Genomic DNA, 24,712 nt, shown 5'->3' on the forward strand with positions numbered 1-24,712 from the left:
AGAAGCTAAGAAACCTTGAAACTTTTGTACTTAACCTTCTGCTTTGTTAGTAACAAAAAGAGCAAGGCTTGGAGATTAACTTGTAGATAGTCTAAGATGCAGTAAACATGTTCTCAATGGCCAGTCTGTTCCACCTAAAGTTGGCAGTCATTGAAAATAAAATTGAGATGTATTTTAAGATGCTTAAGGATTCATGCAACGACCACAATCCCAAAAGCTGATCTTAGGTGCACTTGAGGGTTTAGACCTGTTTAGTGGGAATCTTTGATCTTTTTTGAACAGATTCATTAGCTTTAAAAATGGTTTGCCATATTGAAGAAGATAAAAAACAATAAAAACAGCACAGCACTATTAATGCCCTTTCCTTAAAAACCACTCCGTTCCCAAAGACCTGCATGTTAATTGCATTTAAGCCATTAGTTTGGCTCTAAAACCACTAAAGAAAATTGAACAGGAATTGAAGTGCCTAGAAAAGTTAATTAAGAAAAGCAGAAAGGGGAAAAAAGATGTCCAGAAAAGGGCACAAAGTAAACTATAAAACGTTTGATTATGCATTATCCACTTTAGATTACCTTAGATAAAGTGCTTCTTTCCTTTGGGATGTCATCAGTATTCGGCTCACTTTTAAAGATATTCTTCTTGCTGTCTGTATTCCCTCCTTTACTGTATTCAGAATCCAGGATGAATTTTTCAAACACATTGTCACCTATGGAATGCTGAAAAGACCTCTCTTTCACCTTCTCCTCATCTGCTCTCGTATTTACATTCTTCTCTTTGCTTTCAACAGCAGTTGACTTTAGAGAACTATCCTTGGCATAGGAAGGGCTTGACTTAGTCTCTTTGATTTTCAATTTTGAATTATTGCTTACTTCCCCTGCTGAATCAGTGGACTTGCGTCCTCGTTCATCAGCAGACAGTTTCACACCTTTCTGCAAGGGAGAAGGGGTAGCTGGCCTCTTATTGTCAGCCTCAGCTTTTACTTTATCTGCCATCTTCTGCTTTTTGTGTACATTTTTTCTCTCCAAATTCTTGTCCACTTTTCTACTGTCCTCAAGTTCTTCAGACTTTAGGTGTTTCTTCTTTTTTCTCCTAACCATTACTTCAGAACTATCATCTGAGCTTGCTGAACTGTCTAGCTGCCAAGCTGAAACCCTGGGCACATTTTTTTCTTCCAAGGGGTCTTTCCCAGCAGATGTCTTCTGTTTCTCCCCACTGCTGTCTGAATCGAAATCTGGAGTTTTGAAATCTGCAACTTCAGAAAATAAATCATCCAGCATGCTAGATTCAGCATCCAACTGTTGCGTACTGAATTTTCCCTTTTGCAAAGATTTATTCTCTTTAGGCTCCTCTTTCATTTTTTTCTTTCCATCTTTGATTTCTCCCTTTTTTTTACTGGTGTCTTTTAGATCTTCTCTCCTCTGCTTTTTGGAATCTTTTGTATCTTCCTTTGAATCTGAAGTCCTTTTCTTTGGTTTTGAATCTGAAGCCAAACTATCAGAGGAATTCTCACATTCTAGTGCAGGTTTTTCTTTACCTTTTGATGATTTAGACTTTTTCTTTTGCATTTCATCTTGGCTTTTGTCCTCCTTGTCTTTGTATTTTTTCTTTTTCTTCTTTGGAGACATGTCTCCTTTTGTATCACTTTGCCAGTCACTGTCTGCTTCAGAATCTGCTTCAAAAAGATCATCATTTAAAGGCAGCTTCTAGAGAAGAGAAGGAAAGTTGAATTAGTGATCTAGTGCCTAATTAAATGGACAAATCTGGATTAATGGCACTCTAAAGTTGACTCTGCTTCTCTCCCTCCTCCCCACTCAGCAGCTCTTCTCCCGCTTTGCTGGAAATAGCAGGAAAAATTTTCAGCTCGCTAAGGGGGGGGGGGGAGGAGGGAGAGAAGCAGAGCCTGCTTGCTTTAAAGGAGCCAACCGGAGAGGAGCCGCTTACACTCGTGTAAGCTTACACTTACACTCGGCTCCTGTCCGGTTGGCTCCTTTAAAGCAAGCTGGCTCTCTGTATCTCTCTCCTCCCGCTTTGCTGGAAATAGCAGGCAAGATTTTCAGTCTCCTCCCGCTTTGCTTTTCAGCTCGCTAAGGGTGGGGGGGGAGGGGGGAGGGAGAGAAGCAGAATCTGCTTGCTTTAAAGGAGCCTACCGGACAGGAGCCGCTTACACTTGTGTAAGCGGCTCCTGTCCGGTAGGCTCCTTTAAAGCAAGCAGGCTCTCTGTCCCTCCAGCAAAGTTTTTCAGCTCGCTAAGGGGGGGAGGGGGAGGGAGAGAAGCAGAGCCTGCTCCATGCGTGTTCCTTGTCCCTTGAGTGCTTTTCCTTCCCTCCCCACTTAAAACATGGTTACAAAGCACAGATCCACATGGATCCTCAGGATTTTTGCACTGGGTCACCCCAAATTCACCATCAGATCACATAGCATGTCCATGGCTACAGTTTGTACAAAAAAAATCACGCACCCACTGTTACCTGGGGCTGCAGTGGTGCAAAAACATGGTTACAAACATGGATCCACATGGATCCTCAGGATTTTTGCATTGGGCTACCCAAACTCACCGTCAGATCACATGTCTGTGGCACAGCATGAACCACAAAAATCATACATCCACTGTTTTGTTTAGAATATTTTTTTTTCTTGTTTTCCTCCTCTAAAAACTACATGCGTGTTATGGTCGGGTGCGTGTTATCGAGCGAAAAATACGGTAGTTTAGGGCAGAGTGGGGAGTCACTCTGTTGTTATTGTTAAACAACTGGAAGTCAGAAATCCTTGCTGTTCTACTGCCTGTCACTCAGAGATCCACTAGTAGATCCCAATCTACCTCTTGCTCATCCTTGCCCTACAAGAGGACAGAATCCAAAGGCCATCGAAGGCACAGCCAAGGGCTCAGATGTTCCTAGTAGCATTTTTTTACTATTTTCTCTTTGACGAGGCATACTACACATTAACTCTAAAAGGAACCTGTTTCAAGAAACCCCAGGCACCCTGTGCTGTGTAGAACTAAGATGCATGGTTCTTTAGTCTAAAACTGTAACTCCTAAAAAGCATTTAACAAATGTTCAAAAACTGTGTGATTCTCAGCTAACAAAAACAAACATGTTACTAAAAAGAACTAAGTCCTATTGACTTCAGTAATTTACTCTCTATTAAATGTGGTTTTATTATTGCAGTCTTAAATAAAAAGGTAATGATGAGCACTACCCTCTTCCTTATTAAAATGAATGATAATTGCTTAGGAACACAGTGAAAATGTGCAGATTTCACAAGGATCAAAATGACCAAACTAATTTCCTTTGTAACAAACAAGCAAAATTTCTGTTTGAAGATTCCTTCCCCCTCACAACAGATGCTGATAGAATTTTCAGTAAGTAGTATCTAACCAAAGGGGTCTGTACAAACATCAAGGGTATCAAATATGCACATAATAAACTAAGGCTATTTTAAAAACCGCTACAGTGGTACCTCAGGTTAAGAACAGGTACCACTGTACAGGAAAAGAACCACCATAGTTCATCGAATAATGAAATGCTTTCTCCCAACTAAAGTAATAGGACCATATTATATTAACGATAGGTGCATTTTTAATCATAATAAATCATCCTAAGCAGGTAGCTGATTAACCCTGAAGACAGTAATTACAGACAACAGTTATCTCACTACACAATTTGCCAAAACAGAAGGGAGAAAACCACACAGCCCCCCAAAAGACCAATTTCAGTTAAAAGGGTAGTGCCCTTTATGATGGGGGGGGAGAGGGTATAAAATAAATTCCTTAGTGGTAGATAAAAAATGAAATCAAACATACCTGTATCTCTTTTTTAACAGGTTTAGGCTTAGAATCCACTATTTTCTTTCGGAACTCAAGCAGCACTTCTCTACAGTCTTCTAAATGTTCTTCAGGTTCCCATGTATCATCATCTGGGGAATATCCTTTCCACCGTACTTTGTATAGTATTTTACCCTAAGAAAGCAAAGAGAGTTAGTAAGCATATGACGTAGTAGTAGTAACAACAACTTATTATTTATACCCTGTCCATCTGACTGGGTTGTGCCAACTCAATATAAAAATACAACTAAACAACAAGCATGAAAAGCTTCCTGATACAAGGTTGCCTTCAGATGTCTTTGGAAAGTCATGTAATTGGTCATCTCTGACATCTGACGGGAGGGCATGCCGCAGGATGGGCGCCACTACCAAGAAGGCCCTCTGCCTGGTTCCCTGTAACTTCACTTCTCGCAGTGAGGGAACAGTCAGAAGGCCCTCAGAACTGGACCTCAGTGTCCAGGATGAACGATGGGGGTGGACATGTCCCTTCAGGTATACAGGGCCAAGACCATTTAGGGCTCAGCACCAACACTTATGGTCCCAGCAGCTGCTCCCAGTCACCCGTCTGGCAGCCACATTCTGGATTATTTGTCATTTCTGAGTCACCCTTAAAGGTAGCCCCATGTAAAGTGTATTGCAGCACTCCAAGTGGGAGATAATCAGAGCGTGTACCACTCTGATGAGACAGTGTGCAAGCAAGTAGGGTCTCTGTGTTGGTTTCTGTGTGTTACCACTGTGCTCTTGGAGTCACAAGACTCTGTTTTGCATTCCAGAGATTCCAGGCTGTTGGAAGTCTCACGGAAGACAGGAGACGGATGTGATGTTACTGGTTTCCTGTTCCTTTGTTTCAGTTGCTCTCTGCTTTCAGAAAAAGCATGTGTATTTCTTTTCTGTCTGCGTAGTTTGGAATAAAAATCTTTGCCATGCAGCTCAAACTTCTCGTCCTTCTCTGTTGCTGGATACTATGTGTAATGAGGGAACATGCCTGGAGTCTTATCAGAGGCTCAGGTCGTTAATCATCGTCGGAGGCGATTCCGAAGGACTCAGACCGGAGGTTGAGCTTTTCCAGCTCGGTTGAACACAAGTCCGACACTCAGCAGATATTAATAATATAATGGGGCATAGCCAGGATTTATTTTAGGGGGGGCAGGCTTCATGCTGGGGGGCCCAAACAGAGTTATCTGTGATGCAATTGATCAGTTAAGTATTTTTTATTTACTTGATGGGGGGAGCTGCCTCCCACCCCTGGCTGCACCCATGAATGCACTGGCTCACTGACTGGATCTCCTCTGGTTCATATATAGCTAAAGTTCTCTCTGTCTCTCATGTGTTTGGTGGGGGGTGGGAACAATGAATGTATCCATTCATTGATGAAATGTTGGGCGCTGAGTGTGTGCACACACCATGGATTTGAGGGGCAATATACAATTCTTCACAGGGTCTCAAACTGCAAGTAAAATTGCCACAATCCTCACCCACACACTTGCTGCCAAATCCTGCAGTGCCAATGTGGGTAGAAACTCAAAAGTGTTCAAAAGTGGGTTGTTGTTTTTTTAAGGCAGGGCCTGACTACCTCTGGAAACACAACAAGACAATCTTTGCATCCAATACAACATACTGTCACTAGCGGGGGGGGGGGGGCTCTCAGACCAGCTGTTTTGCATTGGCTGCAGAAAGAGGAAAATAGGTACGAGGTATTTAACAAGGATGCGATGAAGAAGTGTTGGCCTCTTGAAAGGGGAAGATAAAGAGGTCCGCGCCGAAAAGAAGGAGGCGTTTTAATACGGATTGGGCAGTTTTAAGGGCGGAAACTGAGCGCATCCTAACCCTCACAAAGTTGGTGCGCCTACTTCTCCCTGACGCTGTTTATGCTTTAAATGATTAAAAAAAAACCCCACATATATCAAATGCCCGCCCTTTCCGTGCCAGCTACACGTCCCGGGGCAGTTTGTGTCCCAACTGTGCGCTAAAAATCAACAGGAACAGCCCGGCAGCTGCAAGGCAGAGCATCCTGCTGCAAGGCAAAGGGAAAGCGCCCTGCCAAGACCTTCGCTGCCTTCTCAAGGCCCGACCCCTCTCCGGACTCACGTCTTCCGTTTTCACGTCAAGGATCTTCTCCACCTCATAGACGTCCTCATCATCTTCGTCGCTGTCGCCGCCTCCCCCCGCTCCTTCTCCTCCTGCAGCAGCCGCCTTCTCCTTCCTCGCCGCCGCCTCCTCCTCAGCCCCACTCACGACGGCCGCCGCCATGTTGGAGCCGAACGTTCCAGCGGCGTCTGTGAGGAGAAGCTGCTGCGTTCGCCTCTCCCCCCTCCTCACAACTAAAGGCAACTAAGCGGCCTAGCGGGGGCGGCGAGGGCAGCCCGCCAATCCGCAGTCGGCGCCATCCGCTGCAGCCAATCAGGGCAGCTTTCGGGAGAAGCGGCCAATGCAAGGCAGGTTCCGGACAGCAGCCAGTCAGAGAAGGGGGCGGGATCCCTTCCTTCGGTGTTCCGGTTCCATCCTGTGAGGCGGATGTGAGGGGGTTTCCATGGAAACTGATGGCTCTCTGAGGTGTCGGAGTGTCTGTTTGTCCGACTGGGACAGTTTTTGAACTTTTTGTTTTTTTTAAAGAACCCGTCTGCACAGGAGTGCCAACCTGAATAAAATATTGTGTGTGTTATCACTGTGGAAAATCTAATAAAAATTATTTTTTTTAAAAAATGAATAAAATATTGTGGGGGCCCAGCTAAGCCCGCCCCGCATAATCGATCGTATTATGCAGTGCAACACACACTATTTGAATGGGAATGCCCATCAACTTTGTGGGGGCCTGATCCCCTCAAATATTTTATTGTTGGGGGTCCATGGCACCTAGGAGTTGGCTCCTATGAGTCTGCATGTAAAGTAGTTAAGTCGATACAGCATGAGACTCTAAATCTTAGGGTCGTGGGTTCTAGACGCATGTCAGACAAAAAAGGTTTCTGCATTGCAGGGGTTGGACTAGATAACCCTCGGAGTCCCTCTACAATTCTATATATGAGGCTCTTTAATGAAACCGAACCCAGGTGGATGTCCCCCGAGGGAGCAGTGCTGTAGCAGAATGACATCTGGTGGGATGGAGGAATCCATGTGGGAGAACTTAAGGTGGGAGTGAAGTTGAAAAAGGAACCTCCAGAGAAACAGGGCGAAGCCAGTGTTTGTTAAAACAATCTTATTGCCTTATATGGCATTTATATTTGATTTTGCTCTGATTTAGTATTAGGCTCCCCCACCCCCCACCCCAACCTTCATGGTACTAAATATGTGTTTGTGGAGAAGTAGTACTTATAATTGGGACCAGTAGGGGAGGCTTCTAATACAATCAAACATGGCATCCACTATGAATTAGAAGCAGCAAGGAAAGGAGTCTGGTTCAAATGAAGTTTATCACCGATACTTCTTCATATATTCATATTCATATTCATATATTTCCTAAAGAATGATGCAAACCTGACCACCAAACCATGTTAATTTGCAGCTAAGTGTTAAATCTAATGATGCCCATCCACAAACATCCTCTTCCTCCTGCATATTTATTTAATCTTTTGTTCTTACACAAGAAGGTCTTGCATCTCTTTGTTGGATGTACTGCATTTTGCACAATTAACCTATAGAGAAAGTGTCTATACTTTGTAGGGTCTTATTTATGGCTAACACACATGACCTTTTCTGAAGTGTGGGAATATAGGAACCTATGCACTGGACCATTTTCCTTTTCCCCATTCCAGCATTGCTTTTCCTAGCTGAATCTTCACAAAAACAAAGTAGAAAAATAAATTCCCATGATTTGCAGGTAGAAAAGAAGGCTGGATAGTTACAGAGCAGCTTAGCGCAGTTTATTTTCATCAGGTGCAATTATATTTGAAAAATTATCAGAATGGTTGTTTACACAGAAAAATATTTGTGCTGAGTAGATGTATTGATTTAGTTCAGAAAATAACTGTTGGGCTAATGTGTCTATAATGATTACTTATTAATTTTTAAAGAGACAGTGTTTACAAATCCAAACTAAATGCAAACTATCCCAATACATTCTTTCATCCACTCTGATAGCACTTTCTTTATCAGCTTATGGCTGGAGGAACCTTTTTCTGCTTTATACTTAGCTACTATGTGGCATTCATTCTTTTGCCAGCATTAACTACCAGAGGCAATAAGATTCGGGAACATTTTCATTGAATCTGTTACACTGATGGAAACCTGTTAAAAAAAATAAATACTACGCAGTCAATCTCCAAATAGTTTCCATTCCCACAAACTTGTTTAAGCTTCTGCCCCACCATTTTGCTTGTCAATCTTTATATTTCACTTCCCCATAACTACCAGGTTCATCAGCTAAACTTTTGACATAAATAGTACTGAACCTCCTGGTCAGTATATCTCCTAAAACAGAAAACAACCATTTTATAAAACAAAATGAACCCTAACCCAAAATGAACACTGAGAAAACAGGTCATAATATTTACTGTATACTATTTTTTTGGTGTTTTATATTCTTGGTTATAATCTGGAGTATCAAAGTTCCATGAACAAATACATAAATAGAAAACCAAAATCTTAATCAGATAAAATCAACATAGACAAGCAAATAGATGATGGTGCCATTTTTTCTGCTAGTCTGACTAGATATGAGGTGGGGAAACAACACTGATGCCGATCCCAATCTCTTCAATATGCAGCAGCTTCTTCGTGGCAAAATCCCAGTCTTTCCCCAGATCAAGACGCTGGCAAATTGCTGGAAATTCTCGTTCAGTTCTCCTTGCCCACTCAACTGCTTTCTTGACAGGTTCAAATGCCCTGTGAACAGAGGAGAAAGGAATGAATGAAATGATTGTGTCAAAATGAAACAGCAACTTGACCATAGTGTCAAGAGGGAAAAGATGACAGGACTGTACCTAATGGGCCCTGTGACTACAATTGCGTAGATTCTGGCTGCACATTAGGAAAAACCTATTAACAGACCAGTCTGAAAATGGAACCAATTGCCTAGTTGGCAGATTTTCCTTGGCAGAGGTTTTCAATTAGAGGTTGGATGCTCTAGCTCTGGATTCTTCACATCAAGGAGGGGGTTGAACTAGATGGCCTAGAAGACTCCCACCAACTTTACCGATTCTTCCTTCATTAAAACAAAGAGGGCATCTGAAATCAACATTGTACAGATTTGTACGCATGAAGGGCCATGGGATCGGTGGTAGCAAAGCACATGCCTTGCATTCAAAAGATTCCCGGTTCGATGCCTCACATCTCCAAATACAGCTGGAAAATATTTCTGACAAACTCTGAAAAGCTCCTTATCAATCAGCTTAGAAAATACTGAGCTAGATGGACCAATGATCTGATCTGTGTAAGGCAGCTACTGACATTCTTAAGCCTCTTTTATTCCAGTGAAAAAAAATCCTTCCAGTAGCACCTTAGAGACCAACTAAGTTTGTTATTGGTATGAGCTTTTGTGTGCATGCACACTTCTTCAGATATAAGGTGCTACTGGAAGGAACTTTTTTATTTTGTTTCGACTACGGCTACCTACCTGTAACTTATTCCAGTGAGATTTATGTGGAGGTTTCCAATGGATTGCGAGTACCCTTACATATCTATACCACAAACTAATTACAACAAACTGTAATTCAGGAAAACCTAAGGAAAAAAAACAGTCCCCCAATGATACAGAGAATGGATATCTGTTGGGGGTTGGTGTCATTCGTTCTCAGAAAGCAAGAACATTCTGTGTTGCTGTTATCTGTGAGAAGCTAGTTTCCAGATGCTGCTAGCTTGGACAGCTACAAGGTCAAAGAAGGAGGTAATCTGGGCATGTGCAGCTTCTGGGTAGTGACGATGAGAACTCTTTTAAGGAGTCTGATCTGAGCCATCAAACTGGCTGGATGTAATGAGACCTCTGCCTGGAGAGGCAGAAGCAATGAACTCTTTGTAGTGTTTGTAACCTTCATCCTTTTTATGACTGGCAGTAAAACTACTTTTCTGTCTGAAGCCGGAAATCTGTGATTTATTTGCGTCTTCTCTCTCTGAGCTCAGCCTGGGCATCCTTCACCCTGGAAAGCTACGTTTCTCTGCTAATTGGGCCAGCTATGTGGGAAGCGCCGCTGGTCCCATTTTGAAGTTTTTACAATGGCATCAACCCAGGTAGAAGGTTTATCTCTAAAGTTAGCATTTGAAATGGATTTAGTTACAGACTGGGTGGTTAGAACCTCTTGATGAACTTAGGTAAAGGTAAAGGGGCCCCTGACCATTAGGTCCAGTCGTGGCCGACTTTGGGGTTGCTCATCTCGTTTTATTGGCCGAGGGAGCTGGCGTACAGCTTCCGGGTCATGTGGCCAGCATGACTAAGCTGCTTCTGGTGAACCAAAGCAGTGCACGGAAACGCCGTTTACCTTCCCGCCGGAGCGGTACCTATTTATCTACTTGCACTTTGACGTGCTTTTTAACTGCTAGGTTGGCAGGAGCAGAGACCGAGCAACGGGAGCTCACCCCGTCGCGGGGATTCGAACCACCGACCTTCTGATCGGCAAGTCCTAGGCTCTGTGGTTTAACCCACAGCGCCACCCGCATCCCCTTGATGAACTTAGCCTTCTCCTAATGTTGGACATGGTCAGTCCTCTTTTCCAAAGCCTAAAGTTTCATATTAAACAAGTTATTATTATTTGAAATTCAAGTTACTGTTTTAAGCTGCACTCAGATGTCACCCGCTTGGAGTCTCATATCCTGAAACATCCCCCTGAATATGTGTTTTACAACCAGAGGAGGGCAAATGGCAAATGGAGCACCAACCTGCCTGCCCTCAGCCAGTCGCCACCTTTCCTGCTTTACTTAAAGGCAGTCAGAGTGGCTCTACCTATCAATGGTGCGGGATACATTTCTGGTCTCCCTGACTTCCACCTACAAGTCTCAATGGTCCCCAGCCCCCCGTGTTTACAACCTCAGTTTGCTTTGACTCAAGGAAGTCCTAGTACTACGGATTAATGCTTACAACTGATTTAAACGCTTTAGCTTTTAGAAAAGAGTTGCCTGAAATGTTAAGTCTGCTTACAAAACATACCACGATGGGGGAGAGTCATTCAGTGTTGTTAAAGATCTGAAGACGAGGCCTTCTAGTTGCTTGAAACGTATAACCTGTAGCACCAGAAGTGTAGCAATCAACCGCAACAGCTTCTCTTTTCCTTTGGGGCCTGTATGAATAGAAACAAGCAGTAGCATTTAACTGTCTATGTTTCATATTGAAGAATTAATTCTTAAAAGTACTCCTAACTAAAGTGTTAGTGCTGTTGTCAAGCAGACTGGTGGTACCCTGAATATCTAAAACTTGAGTATCAAAAGATTTCCCCCCTAAGAGTGCATGCGTTCCCTCTGCCAGTTTGCATTTCTTAGTACAGAAAGCATTGATCTGATGTGTAGAGATATTTCCTATTCTAATTAATTCAAGAGGGTTCTGGAAGCTTCTCTGGTTGAAAGAAACAAGCAGAAAATTCATGATATTTGGGTTATTCCTTCAGAGCAGCTGAGTACAGCTGGCTTAAACTGGTTCTGTTATCTCTTTCAGTCAAGGTCGTGCTGACTATAATAATAAGGCCAGAAGGAGTCTGGGTTTCTCTTTCTATCTCTCTTCCTTCTGTACATAATATGCTTAGTGTGGAGGTTTAGTCTTATTATAAGTCATTGTAAGTTTAAGTTAAGTCTGCTGCAACTGGATTTCTTATAGACAGTGCCAATCCTAATCCTGAATGTATTGGATTTGTGACCATTATGCTCATTTGCCTTCAGTAGCAGTAAAGCTCTGCTAGATGAAATATAATTTCCTCTGGTCTATTTTTGGGGAATCCCGCAACATGTTTAAGTTTTTACTCTGCTAACTATACACTGGGAGTTCTGCTCTGGATCATATTGAGTAGAATTCCATGACACCCTCACTCCCAAATCCATTCCATTGAGCTTTTATTATAGCTGTAAATTGTATTTCTGAAATCCAGAATGTCTAATTATATATAAAAAATTTGATTCCCACTGGATCATTTACTGTTGTTGAGTGGCAGGCCCACAGTTTCCTCATCTTGCCCTGCTGCAGAAGCAGAAAGAAGTCTGTATACAGCCATAAAGCAAACAACAGCAATAACCTTTTTCTTTTTTGTTCATGATAACTTTTGTAGGACAGTTGTTGCCAGCGTACCACAAAAAACACTCTGGGTAGCTGTATATGAACTTTATAAATACTATGCCTAGGTTCCACTGAAAACAATAGGCTTTAAGTTAGTCATTACCGACTTTTCACAATACTTTCACAGTGGGAATAAGCATTTCAGAAGTTTGAGTACACTGTATAAAGGAAGTAAAATGGGATTTACCAAGTGAATTAATTCCCTTTTTTGCAAGTGAAACATTGACAAAATAATCCACATCGAACTCCAGAAGAGTCCCAAGCTCAGGGATCAGCTGCCAAAAACCATCCTGGAATATAAAAGGAAAACACATAAAGACAATCATAAAGCTGCAACAACAAACTCTATTTGTCAAAATGTCCCTTCCCCACAGTATCAGAGGGATAGGCCCTCTGTTTCTGCAAAATAACGGTAGAGTCATGGGGGTACCTAGGATTTGGGGGGGGCAGGACTTTTGTTAGGGGGCAGAACCGACGTGATTGGTCAGTTAGTTAAGTACTTCTATTGTTTTACTTTATCTGGGGGGGGGGGAACTGCCCCCTTTGCTCCTCCTGGCTACACCCAAGGGTAAGCTCCATTTGTCTGTTTCCCCCCCTCTTTTCTTGCAACAGCTAGAGAAAAAAAGAAGGTGCATACCTGATTCTGGAGTTTAAAGAGTTGAGGCCAGGATACAACCCTTAGCGGCTTTTGTGCAGGAAATGATTGGCACTTTTTCATTTTGTGCATCTCCAGGAGAGTATCCTTTAAAGAGAGAAACAGACAACAGTGTAGAGTGAAAAATATCCCCCAGAGCTAGTCCTCAAGGGATGTGAAGAATCACAACCTAACCCAGCACATCTAAAAGCCCTGCTCTCTAAGGGTAGGTGCTCCATCAAAAATAGTAGTATAGGCTAGAGAAGCAATAAGAACAGATAAGCATATATACTGTGTGTACACACACACACACACACACACACACACACACACACACAAAATCACCCAACCTTCACCAGAATGTCCCAGGGTGGATTACAATTAACATACAGTTTTAAAAATAGTTAAAGACATCTTACCCCCTGCAAGCTATAGTGCATCTTGTGAGAAGCCTCAGAGGTTACCTTTGAGTGCTGCATTTCTGGCACTCTGCGAAGAGGGCTGACCGACTCCTGTGCACTTCCTTGCGCAAATGCTTTTCCATGTCCTAGAGAAAGCTTAAGAGGAGCAAACACTCTTTTAGGTGGAAGCGCTGGAAGTGGAAACGGATCCTTCTGCTGAAGCATATCAAATTTCCTCAAGCTAAAGGCTTGGGGGATTGTCTGTGAATCAAACGGACCAGTTGCGGGTGATCCAAAAATAGAACCAAACGGACCAGTTGCAGGTGATCCCGAAGCAAACGTGTTGAGGCTGCCTCTAGGCAGAGGAGGTGGCGGAGCAGCAGCAGCGGTCCTTATCGGAGCTTGGGGAATTGCCTGTGAACCCAAACTGGGACTGGAAGTAGAACCAAACAGACCAGCTGCAGATGACCCAAAAGCCAACGTGTTGGGGATGCCTCCAGGTAGAGGCGGCAGTGGTGAAGCAGTGCCTATCGGAGCTTGGGGGACTGCCTGTGAACCAAACTGAACAGCTGCAGGTAATCCAAAAGTAGGTGATCCAAAAGCAGAATCATACAGACCAGTTGCAGGTGATCCAAACTTATGGATGTTCCCATATAGAGGAATTGGAGGCGGTGGAGGAAGGGCGCTTATCGGAGCACTATTTTGGATTCCAAAACCGAAGCCTAAGGAGCTACCTTCAAGCTTGCTGCCAGCAACAGGAGGAGAAGGCACCTATGGGGTAAAAGTTGTTATTTTAGACTCAAATTTGGTTCACACACATTCTGATTTTCCTACATTAACTTCCACAGCCTTGAAAAATCTGCTTCTGAAACCCTTCACACAAACTCTTGTAATGTTAAGGTATGCCTCCCACCAAGTTGTACAACTGATTAAAAAAAATCCCCGGAATGTCTGCCTTGGGAGAACTTCCTCAAAGGACCTTTTTGGATTGTTGAGAGATTGCTGTCTAAGAGAGAGATTGCATGGCAGCAGGGGTGTCTAACCAGTGGCTACGAGATATCAGTAGACTCCCACCACCCAGCATGGTAAACAGTCAAAAATGATGGGACTTGTAGCACAGCAACATCTGGAGGGCCATGCACAAGCCACCCTTGCCTTGGAGTATTCCCCGATCATAACTTGGGATTTAACAGAAGAATGTTTCCTAGTGGTTCAGCAGTTTCTTAATCCTTCTTGAACATTTGGGGTGGGAAAAGCAAGCAATGCTTGGAAATGGGGGCTCACCCAACAGTGTGTGTGTGTGTGTTTATGCATAACGGAAAGTTTTGCAAGGGGAAGAAGCAGAGTTAGCTGTGATCTGAAGGCAATTGGTGGTATCTCTCTCTGGGGACTGGATGCGAAGGGGTAGATCAGCTGCATGGCAGGACAGCATATACCAGTTGCCTCCACTTGTGTGCTCCACTTCTATATTTGTAAACAATCCAAATATTACAAAAATGCTGTAGGTATCCAAATAGCACGGCTGCCCCTGGAATTTCTCGCTGCTTGGGAAAGCGGTGTGCATTCCACATATGATCAGACTAGGAGGCTTTCAGAATTACCTGCAAATCCGAACTGGGATTGGGACGAGATATGTCAGCTAATGGCAATGCAGCTGCCGAACAGTGAGGGGAGAGAAATCGGGAGGCTCTGTTCGTTAAGTTTACTAGAGAAGAAATCTCATCTGCTAATTCAGACATGATGTCAGGTATGGAAGTATCACTCAACTATGAAGAAAAATCAATTCATTTAGACTCAAATATGGCTCACACACATTATAAGGGATGCGGGTGGCGCTCTGGTCTAAACCACTGAGCCTCTTGGGCTTGCCAATCAGAAGGTTGGCGGTTTGAATCTGCACAATGGGGTGAGCTCCTGTTGCTCTGTCCCAGCTCCTGCCTACCTAGCAGTTCGAAAGTGCGCGAGTGAGCATAGATAAATAGGTACCGCTGCAGCGGGAAGGTAAACAGCGTTTCCATGCGCTCTGGCTTCCGTCATGGCACTCCATTCTGCCAGAAGCAGTTTAGTCATGCTGGCCACATGACCCAGAAAGCTGTCTGTGGACAAACGCTGACTCTCTCAACCTGAACGCGAGATTAGCGCCGCAACCCCATAGTCGCCTTTGACTAGATTTAACCGTCCAGCGGTCCTTTAGCTTTAACTAATGACACATGTTATGTTTTCGCTAAATTATCATTCAAAACCCTTGAAAGTGTTTAGATGTGCCTCCCACTGAGTCATACAAGTGGTCAAAAAGATCCTCAGAATTTCTGTCTGAAGAGAATTTTAGAAACGCACACCAAATAATGTTACTATTTCTTGGGAGTTCAGCACAGCCGGTGGATGTGTCTTTTCTGAGAGTGCATTGTGAGGAAACAGTTTCTTGATCACCTTGGAATGTTTGAGATGGAGAAGCTATAAATCCCCAGAAACAACTGTGTGTGTGTGTGTGCGCGCGCGCGCTCGCGCGTGCGCACGTGCACATAAAGGAAAAAGGGAAGCAGTTTTTGGTCTCTTTCTCTGGGGACTGGATGTGAAGGAGTGGATCGGCTGTGTGGCAGGCATACACATGCTGGCTGCCTCTGCTTTGGCTCTACTATATGTGTAAACAAACCAAGTATTACAAAAGTATTCTAAGTGCCCAGTGCGCTCTTCCTCCAAAAAAAGACACCTGTGTGAAGTAGTACTGACCCAGGGGAAGCGGTATGCTCTTAGCATATGCCCCGGCTAGGCAGCTTTGGGGATTACCTTCAAGTCAGAACTGAGAAGACAACTGCTCATGTCACCTGCCGGCGTGCCACTTGTAAATTCCTCCGGCAGTGACATACTCAAATTCTCTGCCTCAGTAAGTGGAACTGCCTTCTTAGGTTGCTTCTTAAGAAATGACACATCTCTGCTCTCATCTTGAAATGCTTCAGGAACATGGTCAGCCGTGGAAACCACAGACTTCTGCGGAGTAAAATTTATTCTTTTAGTCTCACAGCTGGGAAAACACACATTGTTTTTATATATCATTATTCACAATGTTTATATAATTTCCCCCATTCTACGTTATGATGTATTCATGCATATGTTCTTCAATGTAAATTACTTGCTGTTTGGTGACAAGCAACTAATAGGTTTAACAACAACAACAGTAATCTATGATCTGTCGGAAAGAAACCTCCTTAAGAGGATTTATTCTGGAAATACTGTATTTTTCACTCTATAGGAGGCACTTTCCCCCCTCCAAAAATGAAGGGGAAATGTGTGTGCATCATATGGAACGAATGCAGGCTTTCGCTGAAGCCTGGAGAGCTAGAGGGGTCGGTGCGCACCGACCCCTCTCGCTCTCCAGGCTTCAGGAAGCTATCCGCAAGTCTTCGGAGCGCGGCGGGAGTGCCCGCCGCACTCTGAAGGCTTGCGGATAGCAGCCTGCAGCCCGAAGCCCGGGGAGCGCTGTGCAGCGCGCCCCGGGCTTTGGGCAGATCCCGCTCGCTGTCTTGGCTTCTTTGCTCTTTTGGGCTGGGGGGGGAATATTTTTTCTCTTTATTTCCCCCCCCCAAAAAAAACTAGGTGTGCCCTATGGTCCGGTGCGCCCTACAGAGCGAAAAATACGGTATAAACTATAGGCATCAAGCATTAAAAATCATTTTTACTTAAAGGGAAAAAACTATGCTAGATCTGTAGTCAACCTAAACTGTAAATAATATAATCTGGGACTAGGCACTGAGTACTTTTATTGCTTTAATGCTAGTGCCACAGGAAGTTACTGATTCGTTAATTGATCCCATTCAGCAAAGTTACTTCTAAGTAAACACGAATGGATCATGACAATGGAGGAAGGCATTGTCGGATAATAAAGCTCTATACCAGAGCTTCCCAAACTTGGATCTCCAGCTGTTTTGGGACTACAACTCTCATCATCCCTAGCTAGCAAGACTCAGTGGTCAGGGATGATGGGAACTGTAGTCTAAAAACAGCTGCAGACCTGAGTTTGAGAAACTCTGCTCTATACTGTGCTGTGTAGTGCTACCATTTTAATTCAAGCTGACTTAGTGAAAACCTTAGTTCTGGGCTAGCATGGATAAAATCTGTCCCCCCCCCCCCCGAAATAACTACATCCTTACATGTATTTGTCTCCGCTAATACAGATAGGCTTCTTAGGAAACAGAGGCAGCTCCTATGTTCCAAATAGTTGTGTGTGCAACGTATGATTAACTGAAGCTTGCGAGTGTTTTCATGACACAGGTTTAACTGAAAAGTTTCATCTTGGAAAAAATGCTTTCTAGAAGTGAATCAATGAGGCCTTTGAGTTATGTTAGATTAGTTCTTGATCTTGTCTAATGAACACCAAGATTGTATCAATTATTACACTTATTAAAAGGGATTTTAATACTAAGTTCAATGGGACTCAAAGGTCAGAATGTATAAGACTCCATCCTTAATCTTGTGCAATGAATTTTAAAAAATCACTAAGTGTGCAACAGCTCTAATTAAAATGGCTGACCCATAAACTGCTTATGTTTTTTCTTGTATTTTTTGCACCAGTGTATCTAAAGTTCCCTTACCATTTTTCTGCGTTTCTTTTTCGTTTTCTCCACAAATTCTATTTCTTCCTTATCAATAGTCAATTCTTCATAAACTCCAAAATCTTCTGCTAAATGAAAGTCAAGCATCGCCTATAAATGGGTGGTGAGAGTGGGGGGGGGGGTAGAATAGAAGAAAGCATAATTAGTAATGATTATTCTACTAGTAATAATAAAACATGTCAGGAGTATAGTTGGGATCAAGACTGTGATACATAGAGGTTTTTTTTAAAAAAAACTTTTTTAAAAAACTCCCCCCCGTGCCATATCCTTGACAAAAAAAATGCTCTCAAATGTCAGTACAGTGGTACCTCGGGTTAAGTACTTAATTCGTTCTGGAGGTCCGTTCTTAACCTGAAACTGTTCTTAACCTGAAGCACCACTTTAGCTAATGGGGCCTCCTCCTGCTGCTGCGCTGCCGGAGCACGATTTCTGTTCTCATCCTGAAGCAAAGTTCTTAACCTGAAGCATTATTACTGGGTTAGCGGAGTCTGTAACCTGAAGCGTATGTAACCTGAGGTACCACTGTACAGTGGTGCCCCGCAAGACGAATGCCTCGCAAGACGAAAAACTCGCTAGACGAAAGGGTTTTTCGGTTTTGCGTTGCTTCGCTAGACGAATTTCCCTATGGGCTTGCTTTGCAAGACGAAAACGTCTTGCGCTTTTTTTTTAAAGCTGCTTGAAGAGGCGCAGTTGCGACGGACCATGCTTCGCAAGACGAAAAACATCGGAAGACGAAAAGACTCGTGGAACGAATTATTTTCGTCTTGCGAGGCACCACTGTACCACTGTACAGCGGTACCTTGGTTCTCGAGCATAATCTGTTCCAGGAGTCCATTCGACTCCTGAAACAGTTCGAAAGCCAAGGCATGACTTCTAATTGGCTGCAGGAGTTTCCTGCAGTCAAGCAGAAGCCACTTCGGACATTAGGCTTCCGAAAAATGTTTGCAATCCAGAACACTTACTTCCAGGTTTGCGGCGTTCGGGAGCCAAGCCATTTGACAACCAAGGTACCACTGTAAAAGTTTTCCTCCCTGAGCAAACAGCAACTTCTTGGGAGTGGGGCACAATTTCTCCCACAGTGTGTCCCCTTCCCCACCTTTGAAAAGAGTTGTGGAGGATGAAGAGCTCTTAGAATTTGAAATGCAGAACGGTGTCTTCAACCCAGCCAATGTAGTGCAACCTATATATTTTGGATCACAACTTTCATCATCCCTGATCACTGGCCATGCTGACTGGGGCGGATGGGAGTTGAGAGTTCAAAACATCTGGAGGGCACCACATTGGCTACCACTGTTTTAATTTCATTAAATTACATTCCAATGTCTGAGTGTTCAAGACATTTGCAAATGAAGATCAACAAACGCAGAACAGGCAAATTAAACGGAATACTTCAGTTCGCTAAGTTAGTAAGAGGCAACTGACCCATCAGATGCGCCTTCCCCACTGAAGTATAGCTCTTGTTTTCGTCTAATGAAATGTCAAGGTTGTATCTAAGTATAATTACACTTATTAATACGGATTTTAATACTGAGTTCAATGCAATTCACAGGTCAGGACATGTAAGAGTCCAACCTTAACCTCATACAATTAAGCAAAGACAACAACCTTAATTAAAATGGCTGGCCAACATACAGTGCGGTTTCAAGTATTTTATCTTTTTGTCAACATACTTCACGGTCTATTACCTCCTCCTCAAGGCCTATTCCCTCCTCCTCAACGATGGAGGCTCTTGATGACTGGAACAAACACACACACACATATAGAGGTGGTGGGGAATGAGATAAAATAGGGAAGAAAGCAAAATTAGTAATAATGAAAAGTGCATTTTACCATGCCAAGGACCACAGACCACTTCATGAGATGCATAAAGGGGAATGCATGAAGGGAGAAGAGGACCAGAAAGTGTTGGATACATACAAAACTTAGGGCCTTGCAAGGAGCCGTCTGTCCTTTTGACTGATATTCCATGTAGGGTAAGATGTCTACATCCATCTTGGCTACAAGTTCCAAAACATCCAGAGTATCAGCAGTCTGGTCTTCATTTGTATCCTGAATATGGGGGGCGGGGGGTAGAATAAAAAGCACCACAAAAATAAGTATTAAAAAGCAAGGTTATAAATTACGTAAAATAATGTGCATGCTTCAAGATACAAAAATGAACACTGGAATTAATCTGAACTGGGATGGGGAAGTCCTAAGAAAAACATAGAAGCTTTAAGCCAGAGGTGGGGAACCTGTATACCTGAAGGAGCGTCTCCACTCCCATCGTTCAGCCTGGACATTGAGGTCCAGCTCTGAGGGCCTTCTGGCAGTTCCCTCACTGTGAGAAGTGAAGTTACAGGGAACCAGGCAGAGGGCCTTATTGGTAGCAGTGCCTGCCCTGTGGAACGCCCTCCCACCAGATGTCAAGGAAATAAACAACTATCTGACTTTTAGAAGACATCTGAAGGCAGCCCTGTTTAGGAAAGTTTTAAATGTTTGATTCTATTTTAAATATTCTGTTGGTAGCTGTCCAGAGTGGCTGGGGAAACCCAGCCAGATGGGCAGGGTATAAATACGTTGTTGTTGAACTACCATACCTAACCATTGGCTATGCTGGATGAGCCTGATGGAAGTTGGAGTCTAACAACATCTAGAGGGCCGCAGGTTAGCCACACCTGCTTTAAGCAGCTTCAGCATGTTCTCCATCATGTGCCGCTCTGCTTGGCTGTAGGAAGCCCCCTCAGACAATGTTTTCTTCAGTTTGCATTGGTCCATGCGTAACCCAGAGTGGAGCTCCTTTCAGGTGAAGGATACCTCCTCACCCCACAGATGATGAGACATGCAAGTTTGGTGTTTCACACTCAGGCATAAATGATGTGAGCAGTCCCTCTGTGCAATGGGATGGAGCAGCCAGTTTATTATGTTACATCATCATCATCATCATTTATTTATACCCTGCCCATCTGGCTGGGTTTCCCCAGCCACTCTGGGCGGTTCCCAACAGAATACTACAAACATGATAAAGCATCAAATATAAAAAACTTCCCTAAACAGGGCTGCCTTCAGGGCTGCCCACCACACCTTTGACGCACCATATGTTGCTGAACTATGGTCCCCATCAGCCACAGCAAGCATGGCCAATGGGAAGGGATGATGGGAGTTGTAGTTTAACAATATCTGTAGGGCCAAAGGTTTCCCACACCTGTGTTACATCACCTGGCCTGCCCCAATTTTGCAATGTGTCCAAGCCATGAGATTAACAGCTATGCTACTTTGAACAATTGTTCAATGGCGAAATAATCATCTCAGTCAACAAGTAAAACTGGGTAACCAAGTACACTCCCCTGCTTGTTCTCCAGAATGGAGACCAGTTGAAAATGCAATGCATTTTACAGCTGTTCTGAGGAAAACAATGCCAAGGGAGAGAGGGAGAGAGAGAAGGGTAAGCAGAGAAGCAGAAGGAAGAACAGAACAAAGATAAAGCTGTTTTGAAAAAAAAGGGAAGAAAATAAGTGAAGGTGAAAAACAAGTGAAATAGCATCTTTAGATTCCAGGGAGAAAAATAGTATTTAGACTAGACACGAAGGTTTTCAAGAGATGAGATGAAAGAAAAGTACTGATTCTGGGGAATGAATGAAGGGGATCTGGGTGGAGTCCCCTGAGCAGGAGTATAAAAGGATTCATGGATTACATGACCCAAGTGGTAAAAGGATACAACCCATCTTTGGGTGCATCTTCTTCCCAGCACCTTCTATACTTCTGGTGCTCGGTAATAATAAATTCAGTTATTAATATTAGGTCAATAAGAGAACTTGCCGATCAGAAGGTCGGCGATTCAAATCCCCGCGACGGGGTGAGCTCCTGTTGCTCAGTCCCAGTTCCTGCCAACCTACCAGTTCGAAAGCATGCCAGTGCAAGTAGATAAATAGGGACCACTCTGGCGGGAAGGTAAACGACATTTCCGTGCGCTGCTCTGGTTCACCAGAAGCGGCTTAGTCATGCTGGCCACATGACCTGGAAGCTGTACGCCGGCTCCCTCGGCCAATGAAGCGAGATGAGCGCCGCAACCCCAGAGTCGTCCGCGACTGGACCTAATGGTCAGGGGTCCCTTTACCTTTACCTTTAAGAGAACTGATGAAGTATGAACAGTGGGCCCAAGGATTAAGTGACAGCTCATGCGTACAAAGTACCTCAGTGAACACACGTACCCTTTTCTCAATTGCCACAAAACTTGTAAACTGGGTCACAATGGAGTTCTTCAGACTGAGCTCAATGATTTGGGACTTCAACAGCTGCTTCTTCATCTAAATAGGTGAGACATAGGCAGATTGTTTTTTCAAAATAACACAAAGAGCAGGTGAAGTATAGGGCTGAAAACAGTGAAGAGATGCTTCTCCGAATGGTGAACCAAATAAGCATTGGCAAACCACTCCCACAATAATAAGGTCAGATAAGGTTATCTGAAGAAGTGTGCATGCACACGAAAGCTCATACCAAGAACTAACTTAGTTGGTCTTTAAGGTGCTACTGGAAGGAATTTTTTTTATTTTAATAATAAGGTCAGTATGGCTATATTGTGGCTGCTGAAAAGAAAAGCTGGCTACAAAAGCTGTGAGGTTTTATATTTGAGGGCATCTGTCTTGCTCCACATACAATGACACCATGTCCCCTCCCTGTCAGAAAGGGATTCCTTCCCTCCCCAAAGTGCAAATGAAAACAAAACCGCATACTAATGCATTTATTCTTGCACAGGGGCTGAAACAGGAGCAGGGATTTCAGGTCCTGGGCAGAGCAATCCTATAACCGCATGGCCCCGGGACCCCACATATTGTTGGAACTTCAGATATGCCCATCTGAATCCATAGTACTATACTACTTTGACACATCATGGCTACGGATGTAAAAAGGCAGCAATTTCCATTCCAGCCAGTATCCACCACAATCAGTACTGTTTCTGTTCCACTGCAGTTCCGTTTCCGTCAAATACTACACTATTTGTCTTGCTATCCATTATTTAACGCAAGTTATGTAGGTTAAAGAAAGTACGCAACTATTTTTATCAACTTGCACAATAATCTTTTCAAAGTAAATCTTATATTCTTTAGAACTGATATTTTTGTAATGTGCAGGTTTAATCAATTACAGTGCAATTCTATACACGCCTCTTCAGAAATAAGCCACGCTGCGTTCAATGGGATACGTATAATTAATATGATTGCGGCCCTAACCTCCTACAATTCATCAAAAGTCATATCTAAATGAGCAGCAGCTGCAACTAAAATGGCTGGCCAATAAATTGTTCCATGTTTTTCATTTTACTTTTTTTTTGGCAAGGTACCTCATGTTCTGTTTCATCTTCATCAAGAATCCCTTGTTCATAATCTCGAATGAAGGCTCTTGCTGCAAGTTTGTGCAGCATCTATACAGATTGGGCAGTGGGGAAGGAGGCGGGGCGGGGGGGGGAGAGAGAACCAAGAATTAGTAGCAGTAACAAAATACAGTATGTATATACAAAAAAACAAGTTTTTAAAATAATTATTACAATTTATGCAACATTTAGGCTCCAATTCCATATGCACTTACCAGATACTTAGACCCACTGACCTAAAAGGAAGTTATGAGTAGACATTTATATGATTACTACGCCCAGTCAGGATCAATACCATGATACGTTGGGAAGGGTTTTATTTTTTTAAGGAAAAAAACCTTTTCCTCCTGTGCCATGTTACTAACAAAAATTGCCCACAGGGATCAATTGCAGTTTCCCTCCCAGAGCAAATGTCAGCTTTTGGGGGAGGGGCACAATTTATCCAACATTTCAGAGGGGGGACCTGATTAGATGACTTTGATTGGACAAACACACCTGTTTCTGCCACCTGCAATAATAATATCTATCTATCTATCTATCTATCTATCTAGATAGGGACGCGGGTGGCGCTGTGGGTTAAACCACAGAGCCTAGGACTTGCCGATCAGAAGGTTGGCGGTTCGAATCCCCGTGACGGGATAAGCTCCCGTTGCTCGGTCCCTGTTCCTGCCAACCTAGCAGTTCAAAAGCACATCCGTGCGCTGCTCTGGGTTGCCAGAAGTGGCTTAGTCATGCTGGCCACATGACCCAGAAGCTGTACGCCGGCTCCCTCAGCCAATAAAGCGAGATGAGCGCTGCAACCCCAGAGTCGGTCACGACTGGACCTTTACCTTTTTATCTATCTAGATGGCAGGATAGGGGTGTGTGAGAAGGAAGGCGGGTTGCACAACAGCAGCAGCCATGCATGGGAGTGAGGAGGGATGAACACTGAGAGGGGAAAAGTGGTAGTTTAAAACAACAGCTTCTAAATCCCCTATTCTGACTTATTTTAGACCCTGATGTAGCTTATGAGAGAAGCATGAGCTCACCGTGCCCGTTGTCTTCTGCAGCTCAGTTGTGGACACCACAGTCTGCAGCTCTTTGTCGTCTATTAGTGCATTTAAAGTGGCCTGAAAGAAAGAAGAACAAGCAGAAATATTCCTTTTATTTTAAATAAATATGCTGAATATTCACTGTTAAGGGTAACAGAATGTGCTGTGTTACTTTTTCATGCGAGTACGGTGACATAAATACAGTGTGCAGCACGATTGTTTAGTGTCTCATAAAATGAATTACTCTTGTAGGTAGGTCTTAAGGACCACCTGACCCCTTATACCCCTCCCCTATCACTGAGCCCCATGGCTCCAAAAGCCGGGCATTCAGTGTTGCAGGTCCAGGACTATGCAACTCCCTCCTAGCCGAGATTAGACAGGCACCCTCAGGCACTAACACTTTCCTGTTCCCACAGGTGCTTTAAACTAATGTTTGGGTTTCTGCTTGGTTTTAGGATGGCCATTCATAGTTTTATTCTTCATACGGTTTGTTTTTAAGCACACCACTTAGAAATACTAATGATTCAGCGGCATATAGTGTGTGTTGGCATCCGTCTGCCTTGGGAGACAATGGAGGAGAGTGCCTTTGGAGGTGGAGCCAAACTGTTGGAAGGTTACAGAGCCTGCTATGGCTGTAGAGACTGATAGGGGAGAAACATGTTTTGTTGCATCTGGGGA

General features: G+C 43.6%; 2 protein-coding genes across 9 annotated transcripts in view; both read right to left on the minus strand.

Annotated features, from left to right (window-relative positions):
• The window catches only part of MPHOSPH8 (M-phase phosphoprotein 8), a gene marked incomplete at its 3' end in the record, with an annotated part of 59,314 nt that extends 53,151 nt beyond the window's left edge, over window positions 1-6,163 (minus strand). For 4 of the 8 annotated variants that reach the window (XR_014009506.1, XM_081199344.1, XM_081199343.1 and 1 more), the window contains exons 1-3: window positions 5,912-6,162; window positions 3,803-3,958; window positions 573-1,703 (exon numbers count right to left, since the gene is read on the minus strand). Coding sequence is in view for 6 of the 8 variants with exons in the window: in XM_081199344.1 (XP_081055470.1) it covers window positions 573-1,703; window positions 3,803-3,958; window positions 5,912-6,073 (1,449 nt within the window). Of the gene's footprint in view, window positions 1-572; window positions 1,704-3,802; window positions 3,959-5,911 lie in introns of all 8 variants that reach the window. The other 4 variants (XR_014009505.1, XM_081199341.1, XM_081199345.1 and 1 more) reach the window with 2 other exon arrangements.
• Window positions 6,164-7,658: 1,495 nt separating this feature from the next.
• Window positions 7,659-24,712, minus strand: part of PARP4 (poly(ADP-ribose) polymerase family member 4) — a 48,088-nt gene continuing 31,034 nt past the window's right edge. The window contains exons 27-38 of the mRNA XM_081199390.1: window positions 24,032-24,112; window positions 22,974-23,054; window positions 21,844-21,939; window positions 19,571-19,702; window positions 19,324-19,389; window positions 17,633-17,743; window positions 15,831-16,031; window positions 13,062-13,814; window positions 12,646-12,750; window positions 12,196-12,298; window positions 10,896-11,025; window positions 7,659-8,641 (exon numbers count right to left, since the gene is read on the minus strand). Coding sequence (XP_081055516.1) covers window positions 8,467-8,641; window positions 10,896-11,025; window positions 12,196-12,298; window positions 12,646-12,750; window positions 13,062-13,814; window positions 15,831-16,031; window positions 17,633-17,743; window positions 19,324-19,389; window positions 19,571-19,702; window positions 21,844-21,939; window positions 22,974-23,054; window positions 24,032-24,112 — 2,034 coding nt within the window. The 3' untranslated portion in view covers window positions 7,659-8,466. The remainder of the gene's footprint in view (window positions 8,642-10,895; window positions 11,026-12,195; window positions 12,299-12,645; window positions 12,751-13,061; window positions 13,815-15,830; window positions 16,032-17,632; window positions 17,744-19,323; window positions 19,390-19,570; window positions 19,703-21,843; window positions 21,940-22,973; window positions 23,055-24,031; window positions 24,113-24,712) is intronic.

Source organism: Podarcis bocagei, assembly GCF_964188305.1.
Source record: "Podarcis bocagei genome assembly, chromosome: 6".
In the NCBI taxonomy this organism is placed as follows: Eukaryota; Metazoa; Chordata; class Lepidosauria; order Squamata; family Lacertidae; genus Podarcis; species Podarcis bocagei.